Source organism: Anastrepha obliqua, chromosome 5 (assembly GCF_027943255.1).
Source record: "Anastrepha obliqua isolate idAnaObli1 chromosome 5, idAnaObli1_1.0, whole genome shotgun sequence".
NCBI classification, from domain to species: Eukaryota; Metazoa; Arthropoda; class Insecta; order Diptera; family Tephritidae; genus Anastrepha; species Anastrepha obliqua.
Window position 1 is genome coordinate 22,764,188 of NC_072896.1, and position 12,863 is coordinate 22,777,050.

General features: G+C 41.4%; 1 protein-coding gene across 1 annotated transcript; it reads right to left on the minus strand.

Moving 5' to 3' along the window:
- Positions 1–499: 499 nt before the first annotated feature.
- On the minus strand, positions 500–2,631 carry LOC129247587 (uncharacterized). Its single transcript, XM_054886766.1, has 3 exons — positions 2,470–2,631; positions 982–1,300; positions 500–899 (listed from the first exon to the last, which is right to left on the minus strand). Exons 1-3 carry the CDS (start codon positions 2,573–2,575, stop codon positions 500–502), a joined length of 825 nt encoding a protein of 274 aa, XP_054742741.1. The 5' UTR covers positions 2,576–2,631.
- Between the last annotated feature and the right edge of the window lie 10,232 nt (positions 2,632–12,863).

Sequence of the window (12,863 nt, forward strand, 5' to 3'; positions counted from 1 at the left end):
CAAGCTCATTAGCAATTTCAATTCCCTCAACGTTGCTGTGTCCTGGAACCCAGATCAGAGAAATGTTACCTGCACACCCAAAAGATTTGATCTCCTCCTTACACCTTACAGGAGTTGACTAGTTTGGATCTGCACCATGGCGTCGTCAGAGCCTTAATCGCGGCTTGCCTCGTACCATAAATTTGACTTCCCTAGGTTATTTCCTTTCAGTCGATAGATGGCAAATCTGATACAGCTCATTTATTGGCTCTTACTTTTAAGTAAAGAAAACAAATCTTAAATAAAATAATATTTTTTTTTGTTCTGAAAACCGTTATATATTTATACATATTTGCCTACACAAAAAAATGTTAGGAGGAAAAATTATTTAATAAAAGTAAGCCCCTCAAAATTCCAATAACTGCTTAATTAGCCGCTGTCTGTTGAAAAGATAAACAGACTCGAAAAATTTTGTTTATGCTCTCCAAAACTCCTTCGCGTCCACTTTAGAAATTATTTATTACCACTCGTCATAGGGGCACTCATCTGCAGCGTCGTTGCTGAAGCACATGACAGGTGTTGGTGGACCAATGGGAAGGTTTTCATTGTTAACTAGGGTACCATTTGCGTTATAATTTTTATGTCGTAAAAGGAAACTGGTTGGTCGTAGGCGCCATTGTGAGGTTGATGTTAACGGTGGACGTATGACATATAATTCCCATTCTATCCTACGGTTGGGTACCCGTAAAAATCCAAGCATGGCCATCTCTTCACCCCACCATAACGACCACGTATCCGGTGTTAGAGTGTTCAGCCGTCCGGCCTGCGGAGCGAAGTTGAACTGCTCATCGGTAGGTCCGCCCAATGAATCAGCCAACAAATGACCCACGTGATCGGCATTAGGGTCCCATCTTGTGGCACTATAAAGAAATTTTGTATAGATACATTTGTGTGTGTGTGTGAATAAATGCAAATGCACTTGAAACTTAGTACAAAAATTACGTTTGTTTGAAGCCCACGCGATCTAAATAGTGTCTTATGTGCTGTGGAATAGCGATGCGTCTATTGTTGACATGACTACTTAAAATTGTCGCTCTCAAATATACGGGCACACGAATTTCGAGACCAGCAAAATCGGTGTCTACTCGTTCAATTATTTCTCGAAAAGGAAAATTTCGTGTGTTGTACGGTCTCAGATATCGGTAAGGTTTGTATGGTTGGCTGGGGTCTTGAGCGGCGGCACGCAATTCATTAATCATGCGATCTAATCGGTTATGACCCCGAATTTGACGCTTTGTTCGTTCACTCGCATGAGACTCATCTAAAAATAGACAAGAAAAAAACTAATTCAAGAAAAGAAAAAAATCGGTACTGTTTTTGCAGCTGCAATTTTATAAATTTATTATACTTTCAAATAATTCCGAAAAATATTTAGATTCACTTGAGCTGGGCTGATTTAAAAGTATCTCTAAAAATTTCATTCTTCTGATTCCGTTGATAATTTTAATGTTTTAATATTTTTATACGGACCTTTTTTCCTGATAGCCAAACCGCGACCAGGACTCTGACGACGCCATGGTGCAGATCCAAACTAGTCAACTACTGTAAGGTGTAAGGAGTAGATCAAATCTCTTGGGTGTGCAAATTACATTTCTCTGATCTGAGTTCCATTCCATTCTCTAGGAACGTAGAGGAAAATGAAATCGCTAATGAACTTGCCAGGAAGAGGACTGACTTGCTCTCAGAGACCCGGTCGTCGGCATCCCCTGACTGTTATTAAAGCGGAATTGCACAACTTAAAAAGATGGAGCTCCATTTCTTCAAGCGATATTATGAAAACCATAGAGGGAGGACTCAGAAAGTCCTGGGGACTCCATGCCATTCAATTTCAAAACTCGTGGCAGTGTTTACCGTTCATTGAACTACCGACACACACGCGGAAATTCTAGATTTACCATTTAACCCACATTACAGAAGCTGTGAAACCTTTCAGCGATTGTTGAGCACTTTCCTGTAAATGTCCGGGTTTGGTAGCTAGACGATTAAGGCCACAAGTTGCTCCTTTCTTCGACAATCTGTGGCAGTGCGCCAATCCAAATTCCTTCAATCTTCTCCATTAGCTCAACAGCTTCGGTTGGTTGTAGATATCTGCCTGTTGGAGGTCTCATAATGGTATTAAAACGGCTTTGGTGCTACTTGGGAAGTGCCAGAGGGGCACTTCAGTAATTTCACCTACCTGCCTACCTATGCAGACCTTTCGACTTAAACTCTTCTATCATCTGAGGTGATTTTTTCCTAAAAACTAATTTTATTTACAAAAAAAAACTCGACTTGCATAGGTGTCTTCAAATCATTCCAGCTCCCATAAGTCTTAAAATTTTACCGAAATAGTTTGGCGAAAGCCTTAAAATATAAAATATTTTATAGATCCCTTGCAGAAACCGCAACTTTTTTGGTGAGGCACCCTAATGTACATTCTTTTATACTTACCAAGTATCCTGTTCGGCTGAATATCGGTTGAAGTACCAACATGAATTGAAACAATTAAGTGCAAAAGACTTAGAAAGAAAATAAACGTCGTATAGAATGTAGCCATGTTGTTCTATTTGGGAGTATTCCACCAGCCACTGACACGGACACGTCTTGTCTTCTAAATATTTAGAACTGATCTGACTGGTGTCTGACTTTAGCTCTCACAAATAAAATGAAATATTAACCAGCGGCACTTTTTTCTGTTATCAGTTACTGTATTCATGCCTACGCCTTTATCAGTTCTTATGTAAGAGGGTGACCAGATGAAACCAATAGGAAAATAAATAAAAAAAAAGAACTACAACTGTGTGAAATATCAAATTTACTCTTACTTTATGTTGAAGCTTAGGCCTTAGGTTGAAATGGTTGCCCAGAGAAAATCCACACTTAGACGAAAAGCGAATTTGTTCTTTGTGTTACCAATGCAAAGGAAATGAGAAGGAAAAACAAACTAATAGGAAGGAAAGAGAGCGGTGGGGTTTTTTTTTTTTGTTTGCTTTATGGAGGTGGCAAAAAGCATTGAAAGCCGAAAAGTGTGAGACTTGTCTTTCCACTCACCCACTAAAAACCCTTTGAGTGTTTGTAGAACGACCGCTGACTGAGTTACGGTGGTGTTAACTGCTTTAGGCTGCAAATGAAGGTCGTCAGACTTTTAATATCAATGGCTGCTTTATCAGAAAAGAAATGAGAACCAAGATGCCTGAAGCTTAGCTCCGCAAAAGCAGGGCAGCTAAGGAAAAGGTGCTAAAGTGATTCCACTTCATCCTCCTTACAGCTAACGTAAAACGGACTGTCCCGTAAGGGTACCCATGAAACTCGAACGCTGAGATTTTGTTAACCTCTTCGTTCCAAACGTGGCCATAAAGACTTCACGTCCATACAAGTTTACGTATAGATTAGTTGCCCAACGCTCGTGGAGTTGACGTGGAACGCACCCTTCCAGAAGCAGACAGCAGGTAATGAAGGGGATCCCAAACCTCTCATTTTATGCGGAAACTACCTCATAGGCCTCCTGTCTAGTCAGCTCATTTGCCTCACAGATTCCTGCAATGCCGCTGTGACCAGGTAACCCCAACCATGAAACTGCATTCATGAAGTTCTGTGCGGAATTATGTATGGCTGGCAATGCTTCAAGCAGTTAAAGAATGGCTTTTTTGTATAGACTAAGAACTTAAAGTGGCGGCCACCGTAGCCGAATGGGTTGGTACCGCCGAATGTATTTCTGCCGTTTGTCCGATAAAGCTTCTCATAAAAAATCCTCTACCGTTCGGAGTAGGCCGAAAACTGAAAGTCCCTCTAGCTTGGCCAAATACCCAAAAATGTAAAAGTATAAGTGCCTCAAGGAAAGTATTCCGAAAGAAAGATTTCAAGTAGTGCTGTGTTTTTGGAAGCACAACTCGGATATGTCGATATTGTCGAGCTCTGGCCACATTAAGTCGGTTAACATCAATCTCTTGCCTCATTTTGAAAGAAATGATGCCGGCTTGCTTTAAACCGCACCAAGCAGCCAATATTTATCGATGAATTAATGCTTGATCAAGCCATTGTGGATTGTGTTCGCTCCGATAGTCGTTGAGACAAATATTTTGCGTCATCCGAGGAGATGAGTAACGAACTTTCGGCGTTGCCTATACTCTTCCGCCTTCATTTCATTTCCACACGTTCGGCGTGCGTGAATTTTTCTCAATATTCTGATAGTTGGATGTCATTGGTCACTTTGACAACAGCTGACACAAAATAATTAGAACATTTATAAAATAAAAGCATTGCCCCTTTTATCAGTTCATTTATAAATTCGGGCGTTTTATCAGCTAATCGATTCCACCTTTTGACCATCCATCCTAAAATATAGGAAACTGGCTAGACCGCCCTATCTTAAAATTTTATGTTTTGCTATTTATTAATAGTCAAACTACCAAATATAGGCGATAATAACCAAATATATAGACAAAATGTCACCTACGTGAAGAGCAAGCATACGAGGGGTAACTTAAAACTTCTGAGCCTAGAGAATTTGCACCAACCTGAAAATATACGAAATACAATAGTAGTACAATAATCTATCCAAGTTTTACGTAAAAAAATTCGTTACGCTCTGAGTAAACAAACCGCAAATATATCCCAAGTCTGAGTCACCGACATGAAATTGGAGTGCCGAGCCGTCTTAAAGTTCACTGAGAGAAAAAGAAAAACGCTAAAAAAATGTAAGAGATATTTTAATCTACGTGCATAGGTCTTCATCTTCTACGGGCAAATGTGGGATGCATTAATTGATTTCATCAGGATCGGCCGAATCAGGCCAACCAAACGTGGCAGTCACTGACGAAAAAATCTCTTAGGTCAAGAACTTAGTATTGAATTAATCGTAGAAAAATGCGACAGATATGCTACTGCTTGAGCTGCGGAAGAGAGGAAGACGTCAACAACAGATTGAGCAAGGCAAGGGCTGCTTTCGGGCACTTATGTAAAATTTGGGCAAACCCGAAAACCTCGAGAAACACCAAGCACAGGATATTCAACGAATGTTTCAAGTCAACGTTGCTATAGGGAAGTGAAACGAGGCTTGTTTCGAAAAAAATCACGCAAAAACTTCAATGGTTCAGCAAAAAATGCTTGAGTAGGCGGGTGAAATGGTTAAAGTACCACACTGGCACTCCCCAAATAGCACTAAGGCGCCGTTTTGATATCATTATGAGACCTCCAACAGGCAGCCAGAGCTTTTGTTGTAGTGGAGAAGACTGAAGCGATTTCAGTTGGCGCAATGCCCAGGCTGTCGAAGAGAGGAGCACCCAGTGATCTTAATCGTTTAGTTGCCACACCCGGACACTTACAGAAAAAGTCCTCAACAGTTTCCTTCTCTGAAAGGTCCCCACAGCTTCTGCAATGAGGATTTAATCGTAAATCTAGCATTCTCGCGTGTGTGCCGATCGTCCAATGACCGGTAAAAGCTACGAGTTTCAAAATTGAATAGCGTAGACTCCCCAGGGCTTTTTGAGTCCAAAGTCTTGAGAATAATATGCAGAATATTCTGGCCCAACGTAAAAAGCAATGAAGTACTCTGGAGACAAACGTACAAGGAGCCCATCTTACGCCAGTTAACATGCAGGAAATGGAGTTGAATAGGCCACGCTCTTAGAAAGCCGCCACACAGTATCTCAAGAATTGCTCTAGGTTGAAATCTTCAGGGAAACAGGAACCGCGGGCTGCCAAAGAACACCTAGAAAATATCCATGCTGCATGTCTTATCCTCCATAAAAATAAGTTGAGATAATTTTAAGACGATAGCATCTAACCGCGTACGTTGGAGAAGCCTTGTAGAGGCTCTATTCTCATCAAAAGAGCAATCAGAAGAAAAAGAAAAATATAAATGAGGAGCTGAATAATTAAATATATGAACGGAACTGGCTTCGAACAAGTTAATAATCCACCTCATGGTACAGAACTGGCTCCCAATGACTATATACTTCTTCTATAGTAAATTGAAATTGCGGGGTAAGATTTAAGGATGAAGACGAATTGAAGGTGTTCGTTAACGAGAAATTTTAAAAGAAAAATGGGGAATAGTTTTTAAGGTTCCTTTAGATTTCAAGGCGCCTTTTGAAAAAAGTAGTATATCCGACTATATGACATATTCACTATATTGAAAAAAAATTAGTACTTTTATCTTGCGTTGTAATTCATTCAATATTCAGAACTTTTCATTCGACCCTCGAAAATCATGTTTTTTCTACTTAATATTATCTCATAGAGCAGGGTCAATGTGAAAATAATGATTGGGCATACAAATGACCCAATGAGACCACCAAACCACAACGCGCAGCAAACAGCAGGGCCGGATTAACAATATGGGGGTCTCTTTAGCCTTCTATGACTTTCTACAATTGTTCTACCAGAATTTTGTTACCACTTTTTTTCGAAACTTTTGTTTATAATAAAACTACGCAACGAATCAAAGGGACTCATCCAATGCTCTTTGTCATGCGAGATTTGTTTCATAGACTTTACTTTTGAGGTAACCTCACAGAAAAAAATGCATAGGGATAAGATTGAGCGATCTGGGTGGTCAGGATTTGTCACGCATTATCACCATGGTTTCTCTGAGTCTAAGCCTAAGATGCTTAATCGATATTTCGTGAAAAATAATTTTTAGAAGTCCCAGGGCAGCCGATCTCTTGCGGACGAACTGACGCGGATTATCGTGCAAACTTGTAGCGACGAGTTCATTACGTGGGGTGCCTTTTATATTTCGGGGTTTGGCAACCCTGGTGTTGCAATCAGGCAACTGACAGCTGTATCGCAAAGTTTGACATTTTTTGGCTTTTACGTACTCAGAACGTTTTGAAATACCAGCGCTATTTGTGTTGTTTACAGTAACTTAAAAGATTCATCTCGGTCCAAAAATGGAATTAAATCGTGAACATTTTCGTGCGATTATTTTTTACAACTTTCGACGTGGACTAACTCAGCAACATTGCATGGATGAACTTAATTCATTTTTTGGCCATCAAGGACCAGTGTTTATCGATGGTATGGTGAATTCAATCGTGGTCGTAGTTCACTCCAAGACGAATTTCGTGAAGGTCGTCCAAAATCAGTTGTTGTTCCGAAAACCATTGATGCTGTGCGCGAACTGATATTGCAAGATCGTCATGTGACCTATCGTGAGATTGAGACAATCTTAGACATTAGTGGGACCAGCATACATTCAATATTGCATAAGCATTTGATTGTCAAAAAAATTTGTTCGCGTTGGATCCCACACAATTTGTCAATCGCTCAAAAAAAGGCTCGTGTCGATTGGTCTAAGGAAATGCTCAAAAAATACGATCGCGGGGCTTCGAAACACGTATATGACATCGTGACAGGTGATGAATCAAGGATTTACGCGTATGAGCCCGAAAGTAAACAGCAGTCGACTGTATGGGTGTTTCAAGATGAGCCAAATCCAACAAAAGTTGTTCGTGCACGAAGCACTTCCAAGCAAATGGGCGCCTGTTTTTTCGGAAAAACTGGACATGTCGCAACCGTACCACTAGAACAAGGCAGAACAGTAAATTCTGAGTGGTACAAAACCATTTGCTTGCCAGTTGTTTTCCAAGAAATTAGGAAAACCAATCACCAAAGACGGATCACTCTTCACCAGGACAATGCGAGCTCTCACACATCGGCTCAAACAACTGCATTTTTGAGCACCCAAAACATCGAATTAATCGGTCATCCGCCGTATAGTCCTGACTTGGCACCGAATGACTTCTTTTTATTCCCGTACGTAAAAAACAAACTGAGAGGTCAACGTTTTTCGACACCTGAAGAAGCGGTTGCGGCATTCAGAATGCATGTTTTGGAGGTACCTCTTTCAGAGTGGCAAAAATGCTTCGACAATTGGTTTAAACGCATGCAAAAGTGTATAGATCTTCATGGAGAATATTTTGAAAAACAATAAGGTGATTTTCGATGATTAAAGTTTGTTTTTGTTCTCTAATCCCGACATATAAAAGGCACCCCTCGTATTTGCATTTGATGTCTGCACTCGATGTCCTCGACTGGGCCACGCCCGTAGCTTGTTTGTCGCCGAAATTGTTGCCCAGTAGCACGCTAATCATTGGCCTTGAAATACGCTTCGATTGCAAACGCACATTGTTCAACGTGCCCACTGGGACATCGTGACAAAATAACCCACACGAATAACGAAGCTAACACAGTCCCCTCTCCGCTCATACGCACAGCTATTAGGAAGAAACTTCAAATTTAAAACCTGGTTCTTCCACCGGACACCCTATTCGACTTATTGCTCAGTAAAACTTAGATTATAACTGTATGCCCCATATTTCTCTCTCTCTCTCTTTCACCTTACCTTGTCCCTATTTGGGTCAGCCATCCTTGGCCTCATGCGTCAGGTTCCTCTGTCCTAAGGCGTAACATCATCAAAGTGCTGCTCTCTTATGTCCCTTTGTATCGGGTTTAGCCAGGTCGATTGCGGTCTCACTCTAGTTTGTGTTGGCTCAATTAGGTTCATGGAAAGTTTAACGATGTGATCTTTGTCTCTACGTACCATCTTAGCCTGCCTTCTCTCACTTTCTCCGAGATTGGTGCAATTTTCATATCTTCTCGTACTTTGATGTTTTTCGTTTTGTCCACGTGCGTTATTCCTGTTGCCCAGCGAACCATTTTCATTTCCGGCACGTGCATCTTCTGGTTGTACTTAGCTTGCGTTACCCAACATTCCGATCCTTACAGCATTACTGATCTCAAGAAGGTTTTGTACACCATTCCCTTAGTTTAGGTGAGGTTCGGTTATGGTGGCAGTCGGTCTGTACGACCAACTCACTTAGACCTTACAAGTCCCTTGTGATACCACTGTGCGGCACGGGAATCTCATTTATTTTCCATATAGGCGGAGACCACCCAAAAGCCGGTTTTCCCAAGCTCGATGCTTGCCCGCCACCAAGTCGCCGCTACTAAACTGTGGAAGCTAGAAAATATTCAAATTATTTCTTGCTAGGATGCAGCTACGAATCTTCCCTGTATGTTGTACGGCAATCAGTTGGAATCCCTTCACTCCGAGTCCTCAGATTATTTTGCCGCATCCACGGCTCTTAGATGAGGGCTACGTCAAATCCACCGGCAGCAAAGCGGACAGAGAACTGCGCGGACGAAAGTGATAGAGATGAATTTGGATCACCTTCATGTGAACTCGTCCATTTCATATTCATCATCGTGACTTTGACGTCGATATCTCCACCTTCAGTGTCAGCCAGCAGATCCTCTTCGTTGAAGAACGGCGCCTCACTGGTCAGCCCCTCAGAATCGGTTGAGCATTGGCTGCAGACCAACTCTTCTTCAGTATCTCTACCGGCTTTGTCACTCTCTTCACCTAAGACCAAAGCTGTCTCGTCCGAATGGTTGCATCAACAAACCCGAACCTCACAACATTGTTCTTCTGCGCCAGTGCGGCGAGCAATTCTCCATTGAGGATGGGCTTCACCTGTCTCCTACCTTCTGCTGGCTCTTCTATTCTTCCTACCTTCCAGGTAGGGGTTGGCAGATCGTTATTGCAGGACGTACAAATGTACTCAATTTTGTTCGGCTCTGCCGACTTTGCCTGAATCCAAACTCGAGCTCGAGATCTGTTTGGAATTTCATGCTTACTGCTCGTTTAGAATTTGGTTCGCGGTCAACCTGTAGAGCGTGACTGATGACCAGCTTGAGTCATGACAAAGGGGAGGAAATCCATGGCGTTCCACTAGGATTTGGAGGTAAACTTCGACAATAGCCTTCTCAATCCAACTCTATTTTGCTTTAGGAATGGCCCCTTCCCCTTCTCCTTGGCAATGACGGCCAATATCTCATCGCCACCCTCATGACCTCCCACGACAGTCGGTTCTACGTAATCGGAACGACCCGGATTTATATCCGGCCAAGGACTATCACTTCAGCAACATTCGCTGTATATGCATGAAGAATTTTTATGATGCTACTACAACAACAACCTCCCTAAATGACGCACGAATTAACTCTGTGTGTCACATCTTCGTCTATGTTTCCATTTTCGCTCAGGATCGATCCTTGATATTGAAACTTGTTGTTACTTTTATTGACTGCACATTATTGCATCGTTGGTCTCCATGTATACCGTTATAAATTTATAGTAATTTTTAAAGCGTTGGCGTCGGCTAAATATTAAATAAATAAAAAATAGGTGTATCAGTTTTAGGTCATAGAAAAGATTTAGAGGATAGCATCGCGAAAAAATTTCTTATGCCAATCGCTTCCCGAGCCTGCTACCGATATGTCACGCCCAAACATATTCGGCTGTGGAAGGCACCAAAATATTACTTATCGAGTTAAGGGGGTTAGGGGTAGTCAGAGGCCCCAAAAAATGATGATTTTCACGAATTTTTTTTTGCTACTTAATTAATTTATTTAACAAAAATAAAAACATAGCATAAAAACATCATGTTTTAACTTAACTTCACCAAAATTTCAAAAAAAAATATCGCTGTTTGTGTGAAGCCCGTTTCTCCAGAAGTCCCTTGCGGTGAACATCACAAGTCCTTGCAGATTCATCTAAAACCAATCGGATAAGAAAAATTAGTTTTATTAATAGATAATCTTGTGCCTGATCGAAGCTTTTTTTTTCAAAATGAACAAAATGGCGGCCTCAGAAAATTTTTTCCAGATTTTAGAGCAAAAAACCAACAGTTAATTGTTAAAAAAAAATCGAAATTTTTGAAAAAAAAAATCCTTCGATCAGGCACAAGTTTTTTATGTTTTTCAAAAGCTGTATAAATTTTATTGAAATCTACGTAGCGGTTTTTAAGTTACAGTGTTCACCAGTTTGAAAAACATAGTTTTGAGAAAAACGCATTTATAGTTTTGCTATCGGCTCCGGAGCGGCCGAGCGCCCTTTGTTAATTGTTGAATAACTTAAAAAGTATTTGTCGGATTCACTTCAAATTTTTACACAATATTTTTAAAACATTATACTTTAAGAAAATGCAAAAAAAAAATCAATATTTTGAAAATTCTGACTACCCCTAACCCCTTAAAGAAGAAACTCACTGCAGGGTCTTTAAAGCGCTCTAACCAAAACTGAATTTTAAAAGGACCAAATGCCTGCTTGCATCCAACCGATCAACTACCAGTGTCCTTACAGGTGTTATAACGGGTCACTACACTATTGGCACCTTAGTCAGTAGAATGGGTGTACCTCACAATGACTTCTGCAGGAGTTGTGGAGATGAAAAAGAAATTGAGTCGGTATGGTGGAAGCTCTGCACTTCAAAGAAGCCGGCGATTTCTTTATAGACCTGGAAAATTTTCAACTGGAGGGACTAACATAGTTACCTTCTTAAAAAAAATCGAAGCGACAATTAGACAAACCAACTGGCTATCCTAACCTAACCTACAGAAGAAATTGCTTGACTCATTTACTAATTTTTTCAATTTCAAAGAAAGCCCAGCAAGTCCGGCAGTGCATAACAGAATTATTAAATATTATGCACAACCTTTTATCTGGAGGAGTAATTTCTAGAAATAAACAATTCAGCCATAACAAATATTTTCTACACTCAAACAATAAATAGAAAAGTGCCAAACAGTAGTAACAACAACAACATAGCACTAAATCTAAGCCTTGCACTGATAAGCATCTGGCGTCAGCCACCCCTTTTTCCTAGTAAAGTACGGCAACTAAAGTCGTAAGTATGTAATTCGCACTAAGTCGCCAGCAGGAGCTGTGTTGGTGTCATGCAATTACCAGCTTCCAAGTTACTCAAGTTACACAGAAATTTGTCTGCGCAGCGCGGCAGCAATGCAACAAATTACACATGACGCTGCGCAATAACAGCAATAGCAGCAGCAGCTGCCAAACAGTGGCCACTGCAATTGGCACTGCCACGTGAATCAAGTGCGAAGAAAAGAAATGTGTGGCACTCAGCCGCAAGTCGCACATACCAGTAGCAATTGGCGCGAAGGCTGAGCGTTTTAGTCGGTCCACTGGTTCGTTGGTTGGTTGGTTGGTTGGTTGGTTGGTTCGTGGTCTGCTTGTTGGACCGTGCAACAGTTGCATGAAGAATTGCATTTGCCGCATGTCTTTTGCTAATAACCGCCATAAATTTTGTGCCAACAAATTGAAATTAAACGAATGAACGAATAGAGTAGAAGGAATGGACGAATGAGGGAAATCGAACGTCGAAAGGGCATGCGGCAGCACATCTTGGCCGTAAAGAGGCTTTTGCTTAAGTGTGAAGCTGATTGCGCGGATGAGCTGTAAAAGCTGAGATTCGGCTTACTTGGCGCATTGCATGTAGGCGCATAAGTTTTGCTGATTTTCCGCTTCATTTTCATTTTTGTATTTTTTCTTCCTTTTTTCTTTTGATGCTGCTATGTTTATGCGGCGAGGCTCATTAATAAGCCGCGCTCTGACGCGCAATCAGTGTTCGTACGCGCATGTGCGGCTGGACCGATGTTTGTTCGCTTACAATTGCTTGCCTGCGTTGAGAGTTCATAAGAAGCAGCGGCAATAACCATGCCGACGAAAACTGCTTGTTTGCTCCAACGAAATGGCGAGCACTTTGTTGTTGTCATGTAGTTAGCACTTTAAGATTTATCCGCGTGAATTAATTGTGATCTTGTTGATCAGGCTGCAAACGGCAGCGGCCAAGAGCAAATGCTGCGATCGTGATCAGTGCAGTTCGGGGCGGTGGTGGCAGCACAGCATGCAACATACAGCTGCCAATGTCACTGCTGCGCGCGATCACTACAATTGCCATGGCCATTGCGTTGTTGTGTCACCGCTGCTGTCTGCTCTCAACGGTGGCGGATAATCCAGATGTGGTGACTTTTTTTCA

Bases quoted from the DNA above. Each gene is read 5' to 3' on its own strand.
- LOC129247587 (XM_054886766.1), bottom strand. From the start codon at position 2,575: ATGGCTACATTCTATACGACGTTTATTTTCTTTCTAAGTCTTTTGCAC. The intron at 1,301-2,469 runs GTAAGTATAAAA...GTCTATTTTTAG, and splicing joins TCAGCCGAACAGGATACTTG to ATGAGTCTCATGCGAGTGAA. The intron at 900-981 runs GTAATTTTTGTA...ATTTCTTTATAG, and splicing joins CGCGTGGGCTTCAAACAAAC to TGCCACAAGATGGGACCCTA.